Here is a 25048-nt window from a genome sequence, read left to right as displayed (position 1 = left end):
GCCCAGGGCTGTGTCCAGATTTTCAATGTCTTCAGGGCTGGAGAATGGGCTCTTCAAGGCTCCATAGCCTTCCTGGGCAACCTGTGCCAGTGCTTGCTCACCCTCACAGTGTAAAAGTGTTCCTTTACTTTGAGTCTTAATGTTTGCTGCCATTTCTTCACAACTGCAGAAAACTTGCAAAAATCCACTGTTACCCATTCTGCCTAAGTCCTGACCAGGTCCTAGATAAGTCAAGCTGTTCTTCACACTTTCCAAAACTGCCTGCTATTTCTAAATGATGCTCAACTCCTTATGCTTCATACATGCTTAGAGTTACCTTTTCTGGGGAGATAGATGTATGTATGTCATCAGCCTAGAAGCTCTTGTGAATTGGTTTCAGTGAGCAGCTGACTAACTTTCGCTACAGAGGATGAGTTCTTGAAAAAGTCATTTAGGAAATGAGAGCCCTGGGCTGCAGACTTTATGTAACTTGAAAACACTTAATGCTACATCTTGAGTTCCTGGTTGTGAATGCTTTCTAAGCCATCTTTTGCACTGAGTCCTTGAACCAAAGACAGAATCAGCTAGGGTATTCCATTTTTCATTTATGGTATTCAGTTGGGAAGAAATGCCTCAAATTCAGCTCTTGTGAATATCTCTTTTATGTTTAGGGGTGTGTGTGTGTGTGTGTGTGTGTGTACACACCTGCATTTTTACATTAAGCTGTATTGCATTTGAAACCTCGGTGTTTAAAAACAATATTAAAAAAGCCAAGCACTAGTACTCTACACTGTAAATTTAGACCTCTCTGTGCTGAGACTGGAATAAAATCTTCCATTTCCCACCTGAATAGTTTTATCACTGGGTTATTTTACAAAATACCAGCATTATGACCCCTGCCCCTTGCAAATGATGTACATTTCCTATCTCTTCCCTTCACTGTGGGTGGAACAGGCAGATATCAGATGTAATCAGAAGAATCACCACCAGTTTAATGCCCTGTAGTTCTGTATAGACTCAGAAATGACTCAGTTCCTGGGGCTCAGTAGAGCCTATGTCTGTCTACTAATCTATAGAGAACTTTAGTGTTTACATTTAAGCACAGTATTGGTGCTCCCTCACTGAACCAGGCACTAAAGATTTCAGTTCTTGATATAAGTGTCTCCATTTACTTGTTTGCTTTGTGTCCCTCTCTCTCAAACAAGGGCAGTTGAAGCACCTCAAAGATAATAAGAAGTTTCCAGTTCATTAGAAGTGTGATCAGATCCTAATTAAGACATGAAATGATATCATTAAACCACTTAGATGGAAACTGGGCTGACAAAAAGTAATTGTTAGATACCTGAAATTGATGGACTGAATTCCACTCACAGTTTGTCTCCCTTCAAAAGACAACTCGCTTTTCATAAATGAGACATTTTTAATACAGCTGAAGAGTGTGAACAATATTTCTTTTAGGATTGAAAACTACAAAAACACTCCCTGAGGAGCTTGCCTGAATTATGCTTACAGGAGCTAATAAAAACCTTTCATGTAGTAAATAGTAATCTTTTTATTTTCTTTTTGTATTCTTAGGTTGTGTGTTTTGTTTTCTTAGGTTGCACTTGGTTCATGCTTTCAAGGTCGTTTCTTTAATTCTGAAGGATAATAAAGGAAAGAGAAGATTGGTTATTAGGAAAAAGCTTCCACCCAGAAGGGTGGTTGGGCCCTGGAACAGGCTCCCCAGGGCAGTGGTCACAGCCCTAAGCTTGACTAGAGTTCAAGAAGCATTTGGACAACATTTTCAGGCACATGGTGTGACTCTTGGGGTGTCCTGTGCAGGCCCAGGAATTGATCCTTGTGGGTCCCTTCCAGCTCAGGACATTCTATAAGTATTTTTGGTTGGTTTGGAGCAGTTCAATTCACCTGCTTCTTCCTTAGTCATCTTGCAGAACTAAAACACAGGCAACTTAAAGTTCTGTAAAATAAGGAATTATATTCCATGGCAGGATGTTCAAGCCCTGGACTGACACAGAGGGCTACCACAGTGTTTAAATGAAAACTAATGTTACTTTCATTTTTGAAAGATGATATTGCAGAATGGAGAACACTGAAACTCACAGGCTGCTGCTGCTAATTACCCGGGCACAGATAACTCAAGAAGAGTGCTCAGAGAAGGTTTAGTCCATCCTGGGCTTTGCCCTGCATGGCCTGTGCTCCTGCACTGTGGAGCATGATCAGACACAATTACGTGGCTGTTTATTCCTCTCTTTTTGCTTCCTGGGAACTGCATTTCCCTGGGACCTTCCAGATGTCCTTGCTAATATTGTGCTTTAATTTTCCTAGTATTTTATGAAGTTGTTCTGTATATGTATAGTTCTTTAAATGGATAACATGGACAAACTTAGATGTTACAGTTCTCTAAGGAAACTACAGTAGTCTCCTAGCTGTTTATAATGTATGCTTTATCAAATAGATTTGTCATTTGCTGACCCAGGAAGAAAACCAAAATTAATTAGATGTCAAAAAAAAAAGAGAGTACAGATCTATTATAGCTCAGCAAATGCCATCCTGGATGTCTGGGTGAATTTCTTCCTCTAGCACCTTGTCCAGACTGGTGTTCTTGCAGCTCAGTGCAGATCCTGGCGTGACTGAGAACAAAATGCTACAAGAATTGTTCTGAAATGCACATCAGCCTGACAGTGATGGCATTTAGATGGCTGAAATCCTCTCTCTTTTTAAAGTGCCAGACAATTTTTCTTGACAGTCTTACTGTGACGATGACTATTCCATGCCTTTGGTGCTTTGAGATGTCTCCTCTCAGCTTATGTTCTTTGCAGACAGTGCTGGTTCTGTGTTGCTGTGCAGCTGACACAAATATATCTGTCTTTCAAACTTCATATGACTAATGTTGATGTATGTTTTATTTTTACTGGAACTTTTTGATTTATAGGTGGGTTTAAACAGTAGCTCTTAGTTTATATTTTAACGCTCTGGAATATCTTCAGGTTTCTTCCCACATTTTCTTATAAATGCTCTTAGATCCAGCATAACAGATACAGTGCACCTATATCCTGTCCAAAAGCTATTATTCCTTTCTCCCTCTGTTGGAACACTTTTTCTGTTTTTCCTTTTTCCATTTTTTTCTTTTTCTAACCCTTTTATCTCAAAACTTGGACCTCAATTTCTACTGCCATTGAGGTACCTAGGACTCTTTGAAATCTGTGGGACCCAGCCTCCAAACATCCTTTCTAAATTCAGGCTGAATTCTAAAGCTCCTAGCTAAATTTAAACATCTCCATCCTTTTTTAGATCTCCATTATATTTGTGTTTGTTAAAAGTTAATTTCAAATCTTTATCTGCTCTTCAAAATTTGGAGATTGCAACACTAGTTCAGTGTTGCATATGATACTTAAAGTAACAGCATTGCTCTGTGAACAAAAGAGATTTCAACCACGTTATAGGTATAAATTATAACTAGGAATTTCTTAATTGCATACTTCTTATATACTTCTTACTAATTATATACTTAATCCAGTAACTTCAGTAAAACATTCAAGCTCAGGGTTAAATATTTATTTTGCTGCAATATGATTTTAGTGTATCAGATCCATCCTCTTTCATAAAGGTAAGTAAACTAATTCTATTAATTGTGCATGAAAACAGTGCTATTGTATGTAGTGGTTTTCTGTTCTGCTTCATTGCATATAGAGATAAATTCTGTACCACCAGGTAAAGAACGTCTCGCTGACTGCTTGGGAATTACTCCTGTTCAGGCCAGTCAATTTATAGAGAGTTTTATGCAAAAATACAAGAAAGTGCATGAATTTACAAAGAAAACCATTAAGCAGTGCCGGAATAAAGGTAATCCAAACCTGTGACCATATTTTGTTAACTGATCTGCACTGTGTGACAGTGGTGTAGACAAAGATTCAACTTGACCCAAATTCAGATAGTTACAGGACAACAGAAAAAGATGGAATATTCTTTCTTGGTCAATCAGGTTTGGGTTTTTTCTTTTTTAGCCCTAAAAGGAGCTGGTTAAGTCTGCCTTTTCTCAGAAAGATGCTAACAGAATAAGACATCTGTTCTCAGAATGAACCCCACTTAATGTCAAGTTACACTGCATCATTTTGACATACAATGTACTCCAACAGAAAAAAAGCCCAAGGAATCTTCCACCTAATAAATTGGGTACATGCCTGCTGGACCGTGGAAGTTCAGTCAATTTACACAGCCAATTTTTTTAAACTTATTTTTTCTTTGCATCAATCAGAATTTATGTTCTTGAAGTTCAGGTGGTAGCTGTAGTGACAGATGTGCACAGAGTGCTTCTGGAGCCAGCAGCTGCAAACTCTTCTTGCACCAAATTTGTTTTTAGTCTACATATTCATTTATATTTAGTGAATTCTAGGAGTGCAGTAATTTGAGAAAACATAGCTGCTTGAAATATTGTCTTTTAAAAGCTAATTAGCAGAACTGTCAAAATTGAGTTCTTTTGTTTCTTAATAGGGCACGCAGTACTAAGACGTTTTTTAGAAATAAATAGTAAATTTGCAATATAATATTAGCCATCACTGTATGGGTGAGTGTCATGACAGAAACATATAATTCACTTCTAGTCATGAAAATTGGTAGTATTAATTTTTTGTACTTTGTAGGCCCTCAAAATGTACTGGAAGTATGAACTGTCATTGTGTCACACATTTGCATTCTTTTGTTTATTAATATTGCTCAAGAAAAGTGAAGTTACTGAACATCCATTTTTAGCTGTAATTAAGCCAAACATAACATACCTAGTAAAATATTACACATTTATTATATATTTATGACATATTTAACTCAGTATTCTTTTCTTTAAAGTGAATGAATTTCAATGAACAGACCTGTGCAAGAGAATCTGCTTTATGAGTTCAGTAGACAGGAATGTCATGACTAATACTCTAAAGTCACCAAAGCACCCTTGTCTAATTACTTCTTATTTCTTCTTACACTCCTGCCTATCAACCATTTTAACCATTAATGGTAGAAGAGCAATCTGTTTAGGTTGTACAAGCTTTAGAAATCTGCAGCAGATCAATATTAATATTTTTCTTGTTAATCCACCTTGCATTCTAACGTTTCAAAAAAAGCATTCCAACTATTGAGCTCATTAGAAGGTAATTTTTTTAACTTATCTGCAGTTCAAAGGTGAGCAGCACCCCCCTGACTAATATTTTTTAAGTGTTATGAATGTCTGATACTCCATGTATACATGAAAAGCATATAAATAATTCTATTATGAGGAAGAGATTTGTTAGTGTATATATTACTATCCTGCTGCTGGTTTTTATGAAATTACTGCCATATTGAAGACCACATTAAGGCCTCATTCAGGCATGCATTTGCAGATTAATCATTGACACCAGGCACCTTCTCTGCCACTGTTACACAAATGATGGTGTTTGTCTGGGGATGCTGCTCAGTTCTGAGGAGTCACACCTCAGAGGAATCAGGATATTGCAGCAAATCTGATTTTACCTAAGAATACAATGTTTCAAAAATTCCATCTTTAAATACTGTCCTTCATGGAAAATGTTAAATTGGGAAGACTGATTTGCCAAAGTGTACCCTAACTTCCAGATAATTCAGTTTCTTGTTTCAAAACTGGTAATTATGGTATCAGTGCTCCTGGAAATGTGCTAATTCACAGAAAGCTGAATTAATTCATCCTCTGCACACAAGCCTGAGTATGTGTGGTCCATAATAAGGTGATAACTTTTTGTTTGAAGAGGTCTCCTCACAACTTGTGCTTGCACAGCAGAGGAGATGAAACTATGTCAGGCTGAATTGCCATGGTATCTAATGACAATTCATGGGTAGTCAAGGTGATCAGAAATAGAAAGAAAAATCTTTTCAAGATGTATTTTTAACACGGATGATTTTTCATTTTTCTTAAAATAAGATTAGAAATTTATTTTTGAAGATAAGCTAAGTTTGTGTGTGTTATTTTGACAAGAGGAACCTCACATCTCTTTTCCTATCTCAACTCTTCTCACTTGCCCTCCAAATAGGGTTTTTTTAGGAAAATACATAATAGGGCCTAACATAAAGCTTTAATTCTGTTTTTATGTTTCTTTTAAACTAAAAATTCCCACCACACTAGAGTTAAGGAAGTTTTGATGTGAAAGGAATACAGAAATACTACACAAAGAAAATGGAAAAAAAATATAACTTTTTTTCAAAAAAAACCCCTATTTTATATTTTTGGGAAATATTCATTACTGATTTAATTACTCTACAAATTGATTTTTCTTTACTATTCCCAAGTAAACTATTCATTGTGTGGAAAGCTCTAATTATGGCTGCTATTAGATAGCTAATTCTGCTAGGTATTTATAGTTTCAACTCCCACAGAGAGAGTTTGCTGCTTTATCAGTAGACATTCCTAATAAAAATTTAACAGCCTTAAAGAACTAAAGTTTTCCTTGTATAACTTGTACCAATTCTCTGAAATAAATAATACTTACACCAAAATAAGTGTTGAAGGTTTAAATAAGCTCTGACTATTTTCAGTGGACAAAATATTAAATTGACTCAGGCAACACATAATTACAAATATCTGTATTATTTTCAAAAATGATTTTTGAAATTTTAGTTTAATCACTCTATATCACATAAAAATAATTTTTGTTTAAATCCTGCAAGGTTACGTGGTTTCCATAATGGGACGCAAAAGGCCCCTGGCCAACATCAATGCGCAGGATTACAAACTACGCACTCAAGCAGAGAGGCAGGCTGTAAATTTTGTTGTTCAAGGTAAAGATCTGCCTCCCTACCTTCCTGTCTACCCACCTGTCTTTATCCCTGCTTGGCTTTAGTGGGCAACAACTCTGATAATCTCAGAAGAATGGATATTGCAGTAGTCTATTAGAGTAGGCGTGAATTTTCCTGTGAAAAAGAAGTTAAAATTATATATTCTATCTACCTTGGAAATTGCCAGTAAACAGAATAATATAATAATAATTATCATAATATTAATAACAGCAACAGTATAAATGTTCTAATACACTAAAGTGCTCTGTGATAGTTAAATGTAGGTATTGATACAAACTATGTATAGAGAGAATATCTAGAATTCCATTCTTCAGATGCATTGTTTCTTTAAACACTTTCCTTTCTGGCTTTTATAGTCTTTTACTCCAGAGTGTTTTCTGTGATTCTTTCTGTGATTCTTTCTGTGATTTCTTACAAATTCCAGCTTTTATTTTACCAGGTAGCTGTAGTTTCAGAAATACAGAATGTTACAATAATTGTGCATTGTTATTATTTGTTTTGAAATCCAGCCCATTGTTTGCAGAAACTTCAAACTTAATTCTGTAGAGGGCAAGAAAAAAGGTGGTTTTTTCCACAGAAAAACATTTTACATATAGATTGGAAATGTAAAAGTCAGCATTCTGTGCTCACATGTTAGTTAATCTGATGCAATAACATATTCTAGTTAGGTCACTTGGGGCTAAGATATGTACAGAATTTAGCCGCCCAAAGAAAAAAAAACTGAGCTGTCAGGCCAAGACTGAGATCCCTCCTACCCTGATGTCCCTTAGAAGAATTATTTTTTTTAATTGCATGATACTGACAGGGTTTTCTTTAAGTTACCCTGGAAGTGTACAATTTACAGGCAAGGAAAAAGTGCTTTCTAGATATGGTGATGGCATGCTCCTTCTAAAGTTATTTGAATTTTCTTTTTGAAAGTATCACTTTCTCTCCAAATATTATTCATTTTAATGTTTCATTTTTTAAATGATTTAAGTATTTATGTCATGTTTGACAGTCTTTAAGTACTGTCTCTGCAAAGATACCTACAGGTCTAGAATTCTAATTCTAATTCTCATTCCATGAGTCCTGCAGAGCACACAGTGTAGCACTGAAAAAGAGACACAGCCCTCTGAGCAGCATTTGCTGTGTCCATCTGTCCCAAGACCTGGAGCAAGGCTGTCACAGGACTGTCTATGGAACACTCACTTCTGTGTACCTACAATAATGAGATTGTCAGATTTCACTGTCAGTTCAAGTGATACTGGAGGACAAATCTGGTGAAAAATAATATAATTGTTACTCAAAATGTAATATTAGAAGGTGTGGTGAAGCAAACATTAAAAACTCTAAAATATTCAGTATTCCCAAATTTTATAAAAAAATTCATTCTAGACTACCATGATGTTTCAATTTAAGATTTCAGCTATAGGATAATATTTGAAGTCTATAAAAACTTTCAAAATTATAAAACTTTTTTATTACATTTAGTGTACTAAACTGTATTTAATATGTGTTTTGTAATTATGCCTAATAGTCTAAGTAGTGTACATTTTGATTATGGTAGCAGCAGCTGATAGCAGAACACTTCAGATACATGACAATTTTGACTTGCAGAATGTAGAATTGCAGCTTTGAATTATTACAATTGGGTTTCTCACACTTCCTTCATAGTGTTTTTTCTCTTTTTGAATATTTCCCAGTTCAATAGTTTTCACCAATGTACAGCATATTATTCTTCAGTTATTCTTCAGTTGTACCTATTCCCATAGAGCAAACAGTTTGTTTTATCTTTAATTATTTATTCATAATTATTTTCTTTTTTAAAAGGAAATTTATTTTCTTTTAAAAATAGGATACCTCTAAAAATCATATTTCAGTAAAAAAATATTTTGAGAAGCCTTTCAAATTTTATTACTCTACAATGTTTCATAAGGAATGTATCTAGAACATATCTTTTGTATTGGATTAAATGCTCAGTATAGTTTTATTCTCACAATCACTAAGAAGATATTTACCTTATCTTTGCTGAAACAGTCTTACTTTTTATATCAGTTGTCCCTTTTTGTAATGTGTTGAGTAATTTGCCACATCACTTGAACAGGAAAACAAGGCAGGTATTTGAGGCTAAAGCTGCAGTCAGACATTGCCATCTCAATCATCAGCGGAGGGTCTGCATGGGTACAGTTAACGAGCAAAACAGAGTCTGTGCATGGCATCCAGAGGAGGCAGCTTTTCATAGATGACTGTGGAAAAGGAAGAGATGTTAAGCCTTTGTCCTTGTTCTATTAGATATTCTTCCCTAGCCAAAAAGGTCCCACTGTATCCTGGGGGACATCAGGCACAGCTGCCTTGGCCAGTCGCTGTCCCACTCTGCTCTGCCCTGGTGTGGCCCCACACACGTCCTGTGTGCACTGTGGGTGCCTCCAGAGAAGAAGGACATCAAACTGTCAGACTGTCCAGAGGAGAGTCACCAAGACAGTGAAAGGTGTTGAGGACAAGACTTACAAGGAGCAGCTGAGGTCCCTTGTGTTGCTCAGCCTGGAGAAGAGAAGGCTGTGGGGTGACCTCATCCCAGTCTGCAGGTTCCTCAAGGGAGGCAGTGGAGGGGGAGGTGCTGAGCTCCTTTCTCCAGTGACAGCTGTAGGACCTGTCACTACAGGGAATGGCATGAGGCTGTGTCAGGGATGTTTAGGTTGGATATTGGGAAAAGGTTCTTCCCCCAGAGGGTGGCTGGGCACTGAACAAGCTCCCCAGGGCAGTGGTCACAGCACCAGGCCTGACAGAGTTCAAGGAGTGTTTGGACCATGCTTTCAGTCATGTGGTTCAGACTTAGAGTCCTGCAAGGAGCAGGGAGTTGGGGAGTTGGACTTGATGATTGTCACTCTTGTGCCAGGGTCGGGGCAGGAGCAGGCGAGAGGCAGGATCGTAGCAAAGGCAAAGAAGGTTTTATTCAAAAGAACTGTGTGGTTTTTATAGAGTGGTACCATGGATTCTATTCTATTGGCTAACTAACAGAAACATCTTTCTCATTCACTGTCCTTGAGAGGAACAGAAAAATAAAGTAGAAAAACACCGCCTGCAAATTGTTTATGGTCAACAAGTTATCACATCTTTCCAGCTCCTTAAAACTTCTCACAAGCCGCTGTGAGAAACGCTTGTCGTTTCTCTCTCTCTGTCCCATGGCATCCACAGATGTGTCCCCTCAGATTGGAGATTTCTGTGGTTCTCTGATTACCTCCAGCAGAGTACCCTTGTCATTTGGTCACCTGGCTGTTCTCTGCTCCTATTCTGAACATTGAATCATTTGGAAGAAAAAATTCATAATTCATTGAGTTACAGGGTTGTAAAAATGACCATGATCTAGGACATTTAGGATGTTTAATGTTTAAGGAGGATTATGGCTTCCACTCTTTACTCAAAGGATTGTTTTTATATTTCATCAGATAAATCTTTTGTGTAAAATGTTTGGAACAAAGCCCTTCACCAAACTGCAGGCCTAGAGCATCATTCTGCCTCTTGATGACCAGAAATGTGTCATTTATTCTCTGCCATGTTACTGTTTTATGCACCACTGCTCTTAACACTGTAATGTAATGAATATACTTTACATATACATGGAAATATGAAAAAGTGTAAAATTAAGGTTCCAAATTGAAATGCAGCACTGAAACAATGTTCTGACCTTTTGTGACATTAAACTTTAATTGATTATTAGATAAATTTTAATTAAAGCTTAGAGATAGATAATTTCATAGCTTTTTTATAGAAAGCAATTTTTCAACGTATAGTTGTGAATGACAAATTCACCTTTAATTAACACATGATTTCATATTGTTATTTTCTAGTTTTAATTAGCATGTAATTACTTCCTCTGTTATTTATTAATATTATAATGTTTCATATATTCTATTAATTAGATCTGCTAGTTTTGGAAATGCTTATAATTCAGAATCTTCTGATATTTTTTGTTCCTATGCCATGGTTTCAAGAAGAACATTTTCTTTTTGCATGTTTTATATTAAAACCAGATCACTTTCTTTCATAGGCTCTGCAGCTGATCTTTGTAAAATGGCTATGGTGAAGATTTTTGCCTCTGTTGTCATTTCTCCAACTTTAACAGCCAGGTTAGTAATGAATAACTGCAAAACTGCTTGGTTTCAAAACAAAATTAATTGAAATGAATATTTCTGGCATTTTAAGCAGCTCTAGAACTACCATGTGTACCTCTGAGTCTTTTAAGAAGCAAGGACATGCAGAATGGTTTTATGCATTTAAAGTTATATCTTTGTGCTTAAATGGTTGGATCTGTAAATGCATCCCAAGGCATTGAAGTGCCTCAGGGTCATTTAAGCTCGGTCAGATCTAATTCAGTGGTAGTTCTGCACCTTTGAAATCAAACCCAGTGATCATATCCTTCCTGTGTTTGAGTATATTGTACAGTGGGAATTGAACATTCAATGGGCTGGGATAAAAAACAGGAATCAGGAAACCAGTGCTCAAGCAAAATAAATGAACATTTTTTCATTCTTGTATAGATGGCTTTTCTTTAAAGAAAAGCTTGGTCATCATGATTCTCTTCTGTTGTGACGGCTCGGAGTTGGGTGGGAGATCACAGAATGTCCTCAAAGAGTTTTATGCCAGGAGCAGAAATAATGAAGTCTACTTTTCCTGTGGAGAAGTTGGTCCAGACAGCCACTGAACATTATTATTTGCTGCAATAAAAAGAGACTTTGAAGTCAAATGTTTAGAGAAAAACCCAAATAAGTGGTTTCTCATCTTTGGTAATGCAAAGATTTTGTAGCAAACAATCCAGTAGAACATGAATTGGTGCAGTAGAAGTTCAGACAAAAGCAGAATAGTGCAAGCAGGGCAGAACATCAAAATGTTTCTGCTGTCATCTAGAAAGGATGATAACAATTTAGCTGTATCAATCATGCATTGAGGACTTCTGTGAGTGTGTAGCTCAGTACAAATAAATAGGGTTTGTCCTTCTGAATGTACTTTTGTGGGTATTATCTAATCCTATAAGTAATTTGTGTGTGTTAGTGTGTGTATCATTTACACACAGCAGTGTTGTTTTATCTGATCAGTGTTTGAAAATACAATTTCTAATTACAAATAAAAGTTCAGTTTGTTGAATTCAAAGTAGTTGGACTCATTTATATGCTAAAAATAAAACAACTTCTGAGTTACTCTTAAATGTTCTTGCAACTTTTTAAGCAAAATATTATTGAACTATTAAAAAAATAAAGTGAGTGACCCACTAGTACAAATCTGAAAAGGGAAATTGTTCTTTGGTGGAGATCCTGCCTGCACTCAGACAATGATACATTTATGTATTAAATGTTGGATGATGCACTATCACATATTGCATTGTACACTGCCAGGCAGATTGTCTGCACTGATTATAATTCATTTTGCTACCTGAGTTGAATGAAGAGCCCAGAATCTGTCAGCTGTGGCATGGATGAAAATTTCTGTAGCAGTAGCAGGCATAACTGAGTTAGATGAGTGATAGAGGAGCAGCCAACAGCTTTTAGTGAAGGAGGCAAGTGGAGGTGGTGCAAGGGCAAAGAACATACTACATTCTGTAGTTCCTGCCTGGCACACACACAGATCTTTAGGTTGAGCAGCTGCCTGTTTGTTGTAATTCTGAGAAAGCCAAAGGTTTTTTTGCTACTAATGTCATGTCTGATTAAGCTTGTGAATGTTTTTTTCTCTCAACAGAAAATTTTACTTGGGCTTTTCTTTCCTAAAATTATTTATTTAAAAGTAATGTCTCCAAATGGCTAAGGAGGTAATAGACATGGGGAAGTACTGGAGCTGTACATGTTGAAATTCCTGGTGTTGTGAAAGCATAGGGGAATGGCTACACCAGATAACAGAAAAATATCACTGCCTATCCTGCTTGTTCCTATCATAAATGTTACAGCTGGGAAAGACCAACACTGCAAGGGCATTTAAAAAGGATAGACTGTATTAAACAGGGGTTTTGAACTTCTGCCAGCCATTAACAACTGGATGGCTTTGCTAGAGGAGAGTGTTTCAGTATTCAATAACGGCTCCTTGCTGTAATATTTAGTAGGTACTTACAGACCAGGCTTGTCAGAAAAGCACAATCAATGTCTTTGTAAATTCTGTAAACACTTCCCTGCTTGGACAGTGGCATTTGAAAACGTCATAAGGATCTTGCCAAAAGAATATGAGACTGAAACTTGAAATATTGTGTTTCTGCTTGTCTGCCAGGTGACATTCAGTTAGGCTTTTTTTCAGTGGTCTGTTTCTTGATTTTCTCATCAGTCAGGTCAGGATAATGATTCTAATATCCTTTATAAAGCCTTTTGAAAAATATTGTTGAAAGGAAGTGTGGACATAATTGGTGCTTTTGTAACAGTGGGAATGTACAGTAGCTCTTCCAAAATAAGAAATATAATCAATCTCCTATTATCACTGCATCAGATCATATTCATTCCAAAGATAGCATACAACTATCTTTTCTTCTATCTTCATACCCCTGTAAGTATCTTTATTTCCCTGTTAGAATTTCCAATTTTGGAAACAGGGTTTTCACTTTGAACAGCATATCAAAGGGAAATATAATTTTTACACGCTTTAGAAGTGATTATGAACATTTAGCCTGGGAGACAGTATTCTATTAAGCATAGCTAAGTTTTGGCCAACACTCAACATTTTGTCTTCCTTACCTTAGAAATAGAGAAAAAAAAATTGTAAATAAGGTCTTACAGTTTTTAGTGTTAGTTTGCAGATATGTTTGCAGTCTTCACTCTCAACACTGCATTCATTGTTCCTGTGCTGGAGGCTGTTCAGCAGCGAGCAAGCTCTGACCCAACAGTGTGAAGCTTCATTTTTGTGTGTCTAGAAGTCAGTAGATTTTTAGTTCTTGTTTGCACATATGATACTTTGGAATTTGGATACTTTGGTATTTGGAAGTCAGGAAAGGTGATCAAGTTACATTTCCATAATGCTTCATCAGAGAGGTGTTCTTGTTGAAACAGTGTGATTGATCAATTCTGTCAACTAACAATCTCATTTTTCTCTTTATGTTTCTTTTTCTTCTAACTCAAATACTAGCCTAGCAGCTTATGCAGTTGACAATAACAAGGCAATCAATTACTTGGAAGCAATTTTACAGAAATCAGGAAAAATAGTATTAAATGTAATATATATGATACAGATCTAATATTATTATGGGTTGACTACTGGCATCAGTGTTAATATCTCTGCATTTGGGGGCTGCTGACAAGTAATCAAAAGACTTCTGTATTACCTAGATCTTTCTTAAGATGTTCTGCTGCTGCTGTCCAAGTTGCTCACTGAAAATGTGCTGCTAGCATAAATTATTGAAGTGCCAGCTTTTACCCATCTGATGCAATCCACAGAACCTCCTCACAATGTTTCCTGCAGGCAGATGATAGCAGAGAAACTTTTGAAATGAGATCAAGGCATACAGTAGCAGCTGAAAGAAAGATTTATGGAATTGATGAGAGTGCAAGGGTGAACTTGGTGAACTCATATGGACAGTTGGAGTTCTTTTCTGTGTTTAAAACATCACTGCAGTGAGAGTCACATTGAAACTTAGTGAGAAAGAAGGGTGCTGGCAAATTGTGGAAGAATTGCTGCCTATAGCATTGCTTGTACATATTATCATTTTGTAAGCTGAAGAAGCACTGATGTTACCTGAAGTCTACCAGGTATTACATGGACTTCTCAGTATCTCAACAGCATGCACATGAATTTTTACAAGTCTACAGAACTATTGAGTAATTTGGTGTGAATCCACCAAATCTGCTTTTGCACGAAATTATTGTTCCTCCAGCACTGGACCCGTGCCACAAACACACAGCTTTACTTCTCAGCATGTCTGGAGCCCAGTTAAAGAGACAGGTTCAACTACAGGCCAAATATAAATGAGTAATCTGAAAAGGAGAAACCACCAGCAAATAAAAGGAAAAGGTTTATTTTCTTGGTTGGTCGCAGCTGCTTTTCAATAGCAGTGGATGTTGGAGTTTTGTATGTCTTCCTCAAGGAACACCTTAATCAAGATAATGATTCTCTGTGCTGGTGAGCTGTAAATACAACTTGCTTCTGCAGATATCTAAATTGGCTAGAAACAGCTCTTATTGTCCCAGCAACAAGTATTGTTTTATGTGACCTGGATTTTTTTCAGATACAAGTCATGTGATCAATCACAAATTATTCATTTCTTGAAAGTGGCTTTCAGTTTTAGTACAGCACAAGAATCTAGCAGCATTTTTATAAGGTGTGTAGGGATTCAATAATTGCTACTTTATATAAACTGCTTATAATCTCTCAGATTCATACAAAAGGGCATATTAATAAACCCAACTTCCTGATTGCATCATAGTTTCAAACAAATAAATTAAGTAAAATTCGTAGTGCTGCTGCTATGTGTGTTGATCTTCTTTAATTTGGGGCATAAAACTTACATCCATCTATCTGTTTCTTCAGAAGTTAAAGAACTGGTTCTACTCATGTTTCCTCTCTAGCAGTTAACCAGGATTTTCAAATAAATGCTTTTTGCTCTGATATTCTGCCCACAATTCCCACTCAGTATGTGCCCAAACTTCCTTAATGTATTAACTCTAGCAAGATGATTAACTTTTATCCTTAGTGTGATAGTGGAGAAATTGAACCACAAGGAAAAGGTAAATTTTGGACTCTGCTTGAGAGGAGAATAAGATTGTTGTTTCACAGACAAATGCTTTTGTTTCTGTAGCAGAAGGAAATTTCTGAGGTCATATTGCACTCTGCATTGCTGTTGTCTAATGTGTAGCTCTTTGCCTCCCAAAGTAGCCAAATAACATTGAATTTCTATGCAAGCTGTAACTTAGAAAAATCATCACTTTCCTCAAGCAACCAAAGCAGTATTTTGCATGTATCCACAAGATGGTGAGCTGTTACCTGAACACTTCATGCTCAGTGAGCCAGAGCAAATCAGACTAATTTATTCTTTATAGAAAGAGCCAAGTACATTTAAAATGCTGAAATATCACAGCCAAAAGGGACATGCATGATTTAGCAGGTTTTTCACTATTCCTTTATGTAAGACATTCAATACAAATAAATATATTTCATTTATAAAACCTTTTTGTAGGTCACCTTTTAGATTTGTATGTTTTCAAACATTTTGGATACATGCAAAAATTCTATTATCTTTAATTAGCCATCTGTTCAGTTTCCTGCTCTTCATGATGTAGCTGCTGAGAAAACTCATTTCACAGGCTAGCTGAATTTTTATGGTTAAAATGTTAAAATAATTTGATCTTTATCATGAAAACACTGAAAGAGGTAGCTTAAAGTTAATGCAAGTAACATCTATTCAGGTATGATCTATCCTGAGCTATAACATATATTGCAACATTAGGAATACACATAGATGCAGCTTCAAAAAAAATTTTTTAAAAGGGAAAATTCTACAAAATATTACAATATGCTAATAATCTTGTTCCTTACTTACATGACAATAGGCATTGTGTACCCTGGAATCTGTGGGCTTCTGTGGGGAAACTGTGGCACAATTACACAACAGGTAGTGTTAGTAGTATCAGAAAATAAATGAATTGTGTTTCAGTATAGGGAATGTGGATATTTCTGAGAGGAATTGGATCCAGCTTCCATCTGGTCCATTAGCACTGAGTGTGGCCAGTAGCAGATGCTCCAAGAGGGAGATGTAAGATCTGTAGAGAATACAAATATCTGTCTGTCTGCAGATTTTCATCTTCCTCTGCTTGTGGGAATGAGTCTAAGTTCTGAAACGTAAGATTTAAAAGTCTTCCCAGAAAATCATTGTATGTCATAATTTCTAAATGTTCTTGAAATCCATGCAAGTGTTTGTTACATGAGCAGCCATTCTGGCTTTTTCTGGCAAAGTATTTCATTATCTGCCTTTTAAGTCAATATTTTATTTTATTAACTATTAATATATTGTGTGAATGTGTCGATTTTTCAAGTGATTCAATTCTTTTTTTAATTTAAAAAACATGAAACATATTTCCATTTGTTTTTTGGTTTTGATGGATTGGGTTTTGTTTTTTTTCCATATTCCCCCATTTGTCTGATTTAAAAATACCTTATTGTTTTTATCTTTTTTTTTCTAACCACTTAACAGTTTTTATGCTTTTTGAATTTATTTTTAAACTTTTTACACATAGCTTTTAACTGTGTACTCCCATATCTGCAATTTTGAAGTCTCCCATTAGGCATTTATAGGTTTCAAATTCAAAACAAAAATGTGGTGTTACTGGTTGGATTATTATTTTGATTGATTCGCTTATATCAAAAAAGGGGAAGAACATAGGATGAGAGACAAGGATATTAATATTTGGGATATAAAATCTGATACTGTTGTATGACCTTCATGTCACAGGTCAGAGATATAGTACTTTTTAAATAAGATGAAAACCTTGTGAGAAATAGAAAATAAGAAATATTTTTAAAATATTTTAGAAAGTATTTTAGAGAATATTTTAAACAAATATTTGAAAGTTTATTCTACTGAGTGATCATTAATGCCCTAAAGAGGTGTACTTTTAGTAACTCTTCAATGTTTATAATTTTTATTGTTCATACATAAATGCTTAACTGCTAACATTGTTTTAAATTCTCAAAATTTATTATAGGTTTTTTTTTCATTAGAATTTTTTACTCCAACCATTATGATGGATTTCAAATAATTAATCTTCTTCTCTCCTTCTCCAAAGACCATCCTTTTGTTTTAGGAAATCTCTTATTCAAATATGATTTAATTTTCAGTATATCTTCAAGTTAAAATATGTCATTTGTTGTGGAAATTTTACAGTGGAATGCTCTAGTTCAGAATCAGGCCTGTGACCTTGTCCTGCACCACTTTTTTTCTGAAGATGAAATAGTGTCCATCAGGACCCATCTTAAACTTTAGTCTGGACTCTTAGCTTGGCTCTTGGTCAGAATAAGGTGCCCTCAATTCCTTACAGAATTATAGTATCAGTTAGGCTGGAAAAGACCATTAAGATCATTGAGTCCTGCTATGTTATGCATGATGATCAAACCGTCTTTTTTAAAGCTTTTCCACTTGCCCAGTTTTAAACCTTGTTTTAATTAATTTTCTATTCAAATTCTTAAAACAGACAGCTCAATGTAATAGAGAATCATAGAATCAGTTAGGTTGGAAAACATCTCTAAGGTCATTGAGTCCAGCTGTTAACCTGGCACTGCCAACTCCACCACTAAACTGTTGGTGGTTTTATTTTATATTATCTTTCTACAGACCAATCTGGAAAGCTAAACCATGTTATGCTTTGGATGTGTTGTTAACAGCAGTAAAAATTTCCCCAGTGCAAAAACTATATTAAAAAAATGAACAGAGGGTTAATCTCTGTCTAAATTCAGGTAGTTGTTTTGGGAGGTGGCACTGCCACAAAGCCACCAAACAGAGCTGGGGTTTTCCAAGTGTGAGCTCAGAACATGTAGGTCAGAACCAGCCTTAGTCCCTTGTCTGTAGAAGAAGCATGAATTTAATTAGTTTGAGCATCTCTTGGCACATTCTAACATCCTGAAGTGCTGCGTGTTGCTGTTAAAAACCTCCTTCTGATGAAGACTGCTATGACAATCTAGTCTTTCTTTTTTCCCCTCTCCTACACTGGCCTCTTCTAGTGAACATACCTGCACTGGAGCCTGCAGCATGTCATGCCATAGTGCTCTTCTTTTCAGTGTAGGCAGAAAGCTGCTCCTTTAATGATAAAGAAAGATGCAGTTGCTCACTAATAAGGTAACAGCTGTTTTGCTGAGGTCAGTTCAATAGTGTAATTATTTCTAGGTATTTGAAGTAGTCATGGAAAACCAAAACCTTGCAATTCTATACTTTAGAATAGGAGAGTCCAAACCTGGAATATATTGATTTCCAGTAACAAACAAAATCTTCGTTAGTTCTTTTATTAGACAGCTGGCTTGGTACTACAGAAAGATATGTTCTAACAATATGGCTTCATAAATAGAATACTATGAAAAAATCTATTGAGAACAGTTTAATTAGTTTTGGCATATATAATTCATCAATATGATTATGATACAGTAGTAATAGCTGGGCTGATCCACTGGAGGCCTGAGAATTTAGTCTCTGTGTTGCTTTATAGGAAACTGGAAGAATGATCAATGTAGTATTAAGAAAATGAAAAATATCTTCTTTTAAAAATCCTATAGTGCAGCATAATAGTTTAAGACATCTGTTGTATGCTGGGCACACTAAAGTGGTGTCAAAAACCATGTTCAGACTGGCAGTCACATGAATATTTCTGCATTTGAAGGGTCAGGCTGTAGCACTATTTCTAGTTCCACACCGCTGGCATGCTCAGATGCAAGTCATGTTTCTCAGTAAAGGAAATCATATGTGTACTCATCAAAAATGATGCCTAATTTTTAGTCAGGCAAGTACATAGTTAATAAAATACTAGTTTCTAAATCAAAGGCATCCTTAACATCTGTAGAATTAAAAATATACTAGTGTCTGCCTGGTTTGCAGTTTCTAATCCAGTTGGCCATACCTTTTAGCACAAGATAATGAGAGGAGCTTGCTATTGCAATATTCCTTCAAAGTGAAGAGGATTCAATTAAGCTATTAAGCAAAAGTATAGGGGCTTTTTCAGACTTCTTTCACTCAGACTCTGCAATGGCTAGGTGAGTGCATGCAGGGGAATGGTGAAAACTGTAAATTTTGAATGTACAAATTGCTTTGATTTTTTTCTTTCATCTTTATTGATGTCAAATTGAATGCTTCCTTCTGTGGAACAGCATATTGCATGAAAGTGTTATTACTTAAGCAAGCTTGAAAAAATGCAGGTGGCCTTGTACTGTAAGACCAGAACTCATTATTTGTTGTGAAACGTGTAAGAAAAAGTGATAAAACATCATCAAAAATATCTGTCTTGTTTGATGAAGATTAAGTAGGAAATAGTGTGTACTATTTCATTATTGGCATCAGTCTAGGAAATCATGTTTAGTGTTAATTAAATATTCTGTAATATCTTTCATTTGAAAATAAAGTGTATTAGAAATACTCATTCCTTAGATCTCAGAAATATTATTCCCATTTTCTAACTGAAGGCATTGGTTAGGAGAGCAGAGAGCTAGACAGAGAACCAGCAATGCCAACTTCAGTTCTGTATTTAGCAGACAGAACATGTTCCTGAACTTCAAATGAATCACTAGATGTATAAGATGGGGCAGATGTAACTCTGGAGCTTCATGCAGCTCCTGAGTTACCTGGCAATGCAGCTGAGCTGATGGGCTGTGATGTTCAGGATGATGTGGACGAGAAAGAGAAATGTCCTTTAGCCATGATGGAGAGCTAAGCTAGAGGAGCTGGGCTGCATTCAGTAGGTGAACTGGAGCATGTAGAGTTGTATCAAGTCTATTTTGCTGGCCAGAGAGAAAATTTCAGTTAGTTTACATTGCTTCCACAGGTTTTTGGACATACATAAGATGGCACTTAATTCTGGTCCAAACCTGCTCCTCCTGTTTTACTTTCAGCATGGAGGTGAGGTGATCAGTTGTTACAATGCTGAGAGGGTTTGAAAATCCTATTCTTTCATTCCTAAATCCTGATAAATTTATGATGTTTTTATGTATATTGTAAGTTCTTCTAAGAAAGGACTTGTCCTTACCAAATATTCAAAGTATATGGTGCTTTAATCCTGGCTGAAGGCATGAGACACTGCTCTGGAACAAACAATAATCAGTCTATTGTGTTTTTATTGCACTGGTTTAATAAATGCAATTATTTTCCCTTATTCAATTGATTGACTGTTTACTCTGAGAGGAATTGGATCCAGCTTCCAGCAAATCACTGTTCTGATTTGTACCTTTTGCATATCATTTCAATGGTTATCAGGATACTCTTGCTTTAATTAATTTACTTGAATTAGAAATTACAACTTTTCATGTAACTGTTCTCTTGCTATAGATGATCCTGGTCTTTTCATCTATTTCTTTTTTTGTGTCCTGTGTCCTAATTTCCTATTAAAAATATGTTAATCTGTTTCATTCTGCTTCTGACTGTGTTGCAAGTGACTAATAATTTAAGATCTATTATTAGAGCTCAGCACACTGTTAGTCAATGTCACACTGTAATTTAAGGCAGTGTGAAACTATCTTAAGAAGCTGTGAAAAGTTATAAGTCATAATCATATTGATGTTTCAGCCATTTGTAAAGAATTATTTACTTGAATAACTGCTATTATTAAGAAAAGGTATTAAGAAAAGTCTACAAGTGATGTTTAATTTAAATCATGGAATCACAGCATGGTTTGAGTTGGAAGGGACCATAAAGATCATGTTGTTCAACCCCCTGCCATGGGCAGGGACACCTTCCACTAGACCAGATTGCTCCAAGCCCCATCCAACCTGGCTTTGAGCAATTCCAGAGGTGGGGCATCCACAACTTCCCTGAGCAACCAGTTCTAGTGACTCACCACCATCATAAAGAAGAACTTCTTCTTTATATCCAATTCAAAAAACTAAGCTATATTAACAAAACATAGTCTGTCTCCATAATTTCTTGTATTTTTCTGCAAATTATTTTGGTTTTTTAAGTGATACCTTGTCATGTCATCAAATCCCTGAATGACATTTATAAGCTGGGAAGCACAGTTTGGGTTTACAACTATGGCCTTCATGTTTCCAGAATATAGAGAGAAGCAATTCTTAAGTCCATTAATGATTTTTAAAGTTTCTTGAGATGTTTATTTTCACTTTAACTTATCCATTAATGGAAAGCACTAATAAATTTTTTTTTGCATATATTATCTGATGTCTCTGAAATTTTTCAGGTTAATTGCCCAGATCCATGACGAATTGTTGTTTGAAGTAGAAGATTCTCAAATCCAGGAATTCTCAGGTAAATACAATCTCTTTTGCTCTTTCTTTCTCACCCATTTTTACTCTCTGTATCCTGTGATTTCTCAGAGAATAAAGAACTACTGTAGTGAGAAGAAGCATATTGATTCTCACAATTAAGAAAATGTGTACTAAACAGATTTTTCTGAATGTTTTCCACCACTGGCTCTTATGTAGATAAAATGTGATATACTCATTTGGAATTCATTACCATGGTTATTTGTATTTATTTTTTTAATCAAGATTTTCATCATCCACTGTGTGAATCCCGTAAAAGTAAATAATATTTCCTCCAAGGTTTTAGAAGGAAATAAACCAGTTTGAAGTACTTTAGATTAAGGGCTGTTACATAAAGAAGTATTCCATTCTTCATGTAAGATTATACTGTACTGTAATTTCTAAGTTAGTTCACTGCTTTTTTTATTAAGAAACCTTTATGTTGGTGCTCTCAAAATTAAGGTTAGTAAAAGTTTGTGCCTATGTTTCTATCCTCTCATCTGGCTTATTTCCAGACATTATTCCCTAAGCCAGAGTTTGTGTCAGCATCTGGTACAAATTTAGCAAGCGAGGGCACATAGCAGACTGTTGGGTCTCTTCTCCAGTAAATTGTGGATTTATTCCTGTAGGCACCAAGTGTTTATTCACAAACATTGGCCTAGTTTGAAGCTCAACAAAATGTTTGGCTAAACCCGTTAGCCAAAATATCAAAAATGTTTTAAATGAACCAATACAAAAAATACCTTCCATTATAGCACAAGCATTTAATAAAAAATTAATGTCACCTTCCCGTGCTGCATTCATTTGAACAGTGCAATTTGCTATATTACTCTCGTTTCATCTTTGATCCCTTTTGTGAATATTAGTTCAGAATGAGAGCATTAAAGCTCTATCTAATCTAAACAAACTACCTGGGAAATATTTCAGCTCAATATATTCAGGGCATTGTAATGAATTAAGTCAATATATTAACATTTGACCTCTAAATACAGGAGTTAAAATCTGATTTAAAGTTAAAAAATCATTATACCATTTATAGGAGATTGCAATATCTGTTCAGAAAAGTTAATGTCTAAAAGTGACATAGTTTCAGAGTTAGGAAGTGTAGTGTATTGAAAGACATCTGTAGGAGAGCATGGAAGGATTTTTATTATCTTATTTTGCATCAATTTGCATAAAGTTTAGAGCTAATATTATACCCAAAAGATAAAAATGATTCATGGTTGATTATACATATAGGAAATCATAGATTCTGCCCCCATTGGGTCAAATTTAGATCTTCATTACTAGTCTGAATTTGTAGCAAATTCAGAAAAATCAATACTTTTCAAGTATAACAGAAAAAACCTCTAGCTATCATATGAATAATAGTAATACATTATTCCACTATGGAAACATGGTGACTGGAGGCTTTTTTCTGAAAATGCAGAAGGAGTGCAATTCAAATACTCAAGTTTAGACTGTGGAGTAATTAGTTTGCTGATCTCCAGGTCTAGCTGCAGGGTGCAGAACAAACATACCTGTAAATTCTTTCTTGTGCCTCAAAGTTATAATCCTATAATTAAAGTTGCTATGATGACCTTTAGAAAATGGACCTGGGCAGTGTAGAGGTGTGAGATACTTTGGAAATTGTCATTGCACTTAGCATAGCCTGCCAAACTTCAGTGTTCATGATGGAAGTTTGTTTCATTCTGCTGCTTGAAGATTGACTTTTCAATTTGTCTCTATTTTGCCCTGAGAGCCAAAGAAAAGAAGAAAACTCTGCATTACAGGAACTTTCAGATACACTCCTGTCAGAACGGAAGAATGATAACTTCTCTTATTCTTTACACAAAAGACCAACCTGAGATATTGATTTCCTTCCTTTTTATTCATCACTGGGACAGCCTTACTTGGAGTACTGCATCTGGTTCTGAGCTCCCCAGTACAAGACTGAAGCAAATACAACAAAGGATGACAAAGATGATGAAGAGTCTGGGGGGAGAAGGCAGGCTGATAGACCTGGGACTGTTCAGCCTGGAGAAGAGAAGGCTCAGGGGATCCTGCTAATTTATATATCCTAAGAGAGTGCCCATAGAGGAAGTGGTGGTGCCCAGTGACAGGACCAGAGGCAATGGGCACAAACTGAAACACAAAAGGTTCCCTCTGAAGATCAGGGAACACTGTTTTACTCTCAGGGTGACTGAGCACTGGCGCAAGTTGCCCTGAGAGGTTGTGGAGTCTCATCCTTGCAGATGTAAAAAAGCCATCTGGACAAGGTCCTGGGCAACCAGCTCGAGGTGGTCCCTCTGAGCAGCAGGGCTTGGACCAGGTAATCTCCAAAGGTTCCTTTCAACCTCCCTGGCAGTGTTCTGCAAGTAGTTCTGCTACTGGTAGAAGATCTAATCCAAGGTCTTTTAAAGGGTCCAAAGCTGATGACTCTTCAGTCATTAATGAGGATTTTGTTTGATCTGAATAGCAGAGAAATTGTGGATCTGCACTGGCATCTCAGTTCCAGCCAGCAGGAGTGCTGAAGCACATCTCCCTATTGTCCCAGTCCTTGGTGGGTATGGTTTCAGTTCACATCACAGAGCAGCCTGAGAACAGTTGACCTAGATTCCTTTCAGATGAAACTAAATAGGAACACTCTTTTCTCCTAGTATTTTCCAATTATTTCAGGAGCTGCTAAGTAAGGTAACAGATTAGATATCTGAGAGTTAAACCAAAGAGGAGTCAGTAGGATGCGAGCTCCTAATTCACTTAAGTGCTTTGAAAGCCCAAATACAGTTTTCATCTCTTTACCTAAAGTTCTCTCACCCTTTTTTAAAATCCTTACTCTTTTTGCTTTTATTTGCCAATATTCTTTAGCTGTCAGCTTTGTCTTTACATATCTAATGAGCTTTTGTCCATTCAGAAACTTTAAATTACAGAATCTGCTGACTTGCAGTTTCCAGCCTGCAGTTTAATGATCCAGAGAGAAATCTCAGTTGTACAGTCACAAAGCTCAGTAAAGGGAAGGACGTGGACTTGAAGCTAAAGAGTGTTGGAGGGTTTTAATGGATTACACTTCAGGGCTGTGTTATTCTCCTGTATTTAATGTGATCCAAGAAGTACTGGTCTACTATTCAGCATGTTTGCATTCTGATTCCAGTCATGCTTCTGATCTACTTTTTCAGGAAAGCAACAGCAAATATATATCTCCTTTTTCTTGTTTGTAGAATGAACATGAAACTCAAAAAAATTTTAAGATTTATAAATTAAGAACATAAAGGTAAATAGTATTATTTCATTAGATCATAATGCAGGATATAAACCTTCTCAGCAGCATTTCCCTGATGGAAGAGTCTCTTTTGAAATGCTTCATGACATTAAAATGTCCTTTTGCTTCTTAGACCCTCTTGAATGG

The 25048-nt window shown here is 36.0% G+C and overlaps 1 protein-coding gene across 1 annotated transcript in view; it reads left to right on the top strand.

The window, feature by feature from the left end:
• The window catches only part of POLN (DNA polymerase nu), an 81946-nt gene that overhangs the window by 47836 nt on the left and 9062 nt on the right, over nt 1-25048 (top strand). Inside the window, exons 17-20 of the mRNA XM_031060065.1 lie at nt 3691-3822; nt 6646-6756; nt 10802-10880; nt 21600-21667. Coding sequence (XP_030915925.1) covers nt 3691-3822; nt 6646-6756; nt 10802-10880; nt 21600-21667 — 390 coding nt within the window. The remainder of the gene's footprint in view (nt 1-3690; nt 3823-6645; nt 6757-10801; nt 10881-21599; nt 21668-25048) is intronic.

This window comes from Geospiza fortis, unplaced genomic scaffold (assembly GCF_000277835.1).
Source record: "Geospiza fortis unplaced genomic scaffold, GeoFor_1.0 scaffold147, whole genome shotgun sequence".
NCBI classification, from domain to species: Eukaryota; Metazoa; Chordata; class Aves; order Passeriformes; family Thraupidae; genus Geospiza; species Geospiza fortis.
The sequence above is the reverse complement of the archived record's forward strand: the minus strand, read 5'-3'. Positions and strand labels throughout refer to the sequence as shown.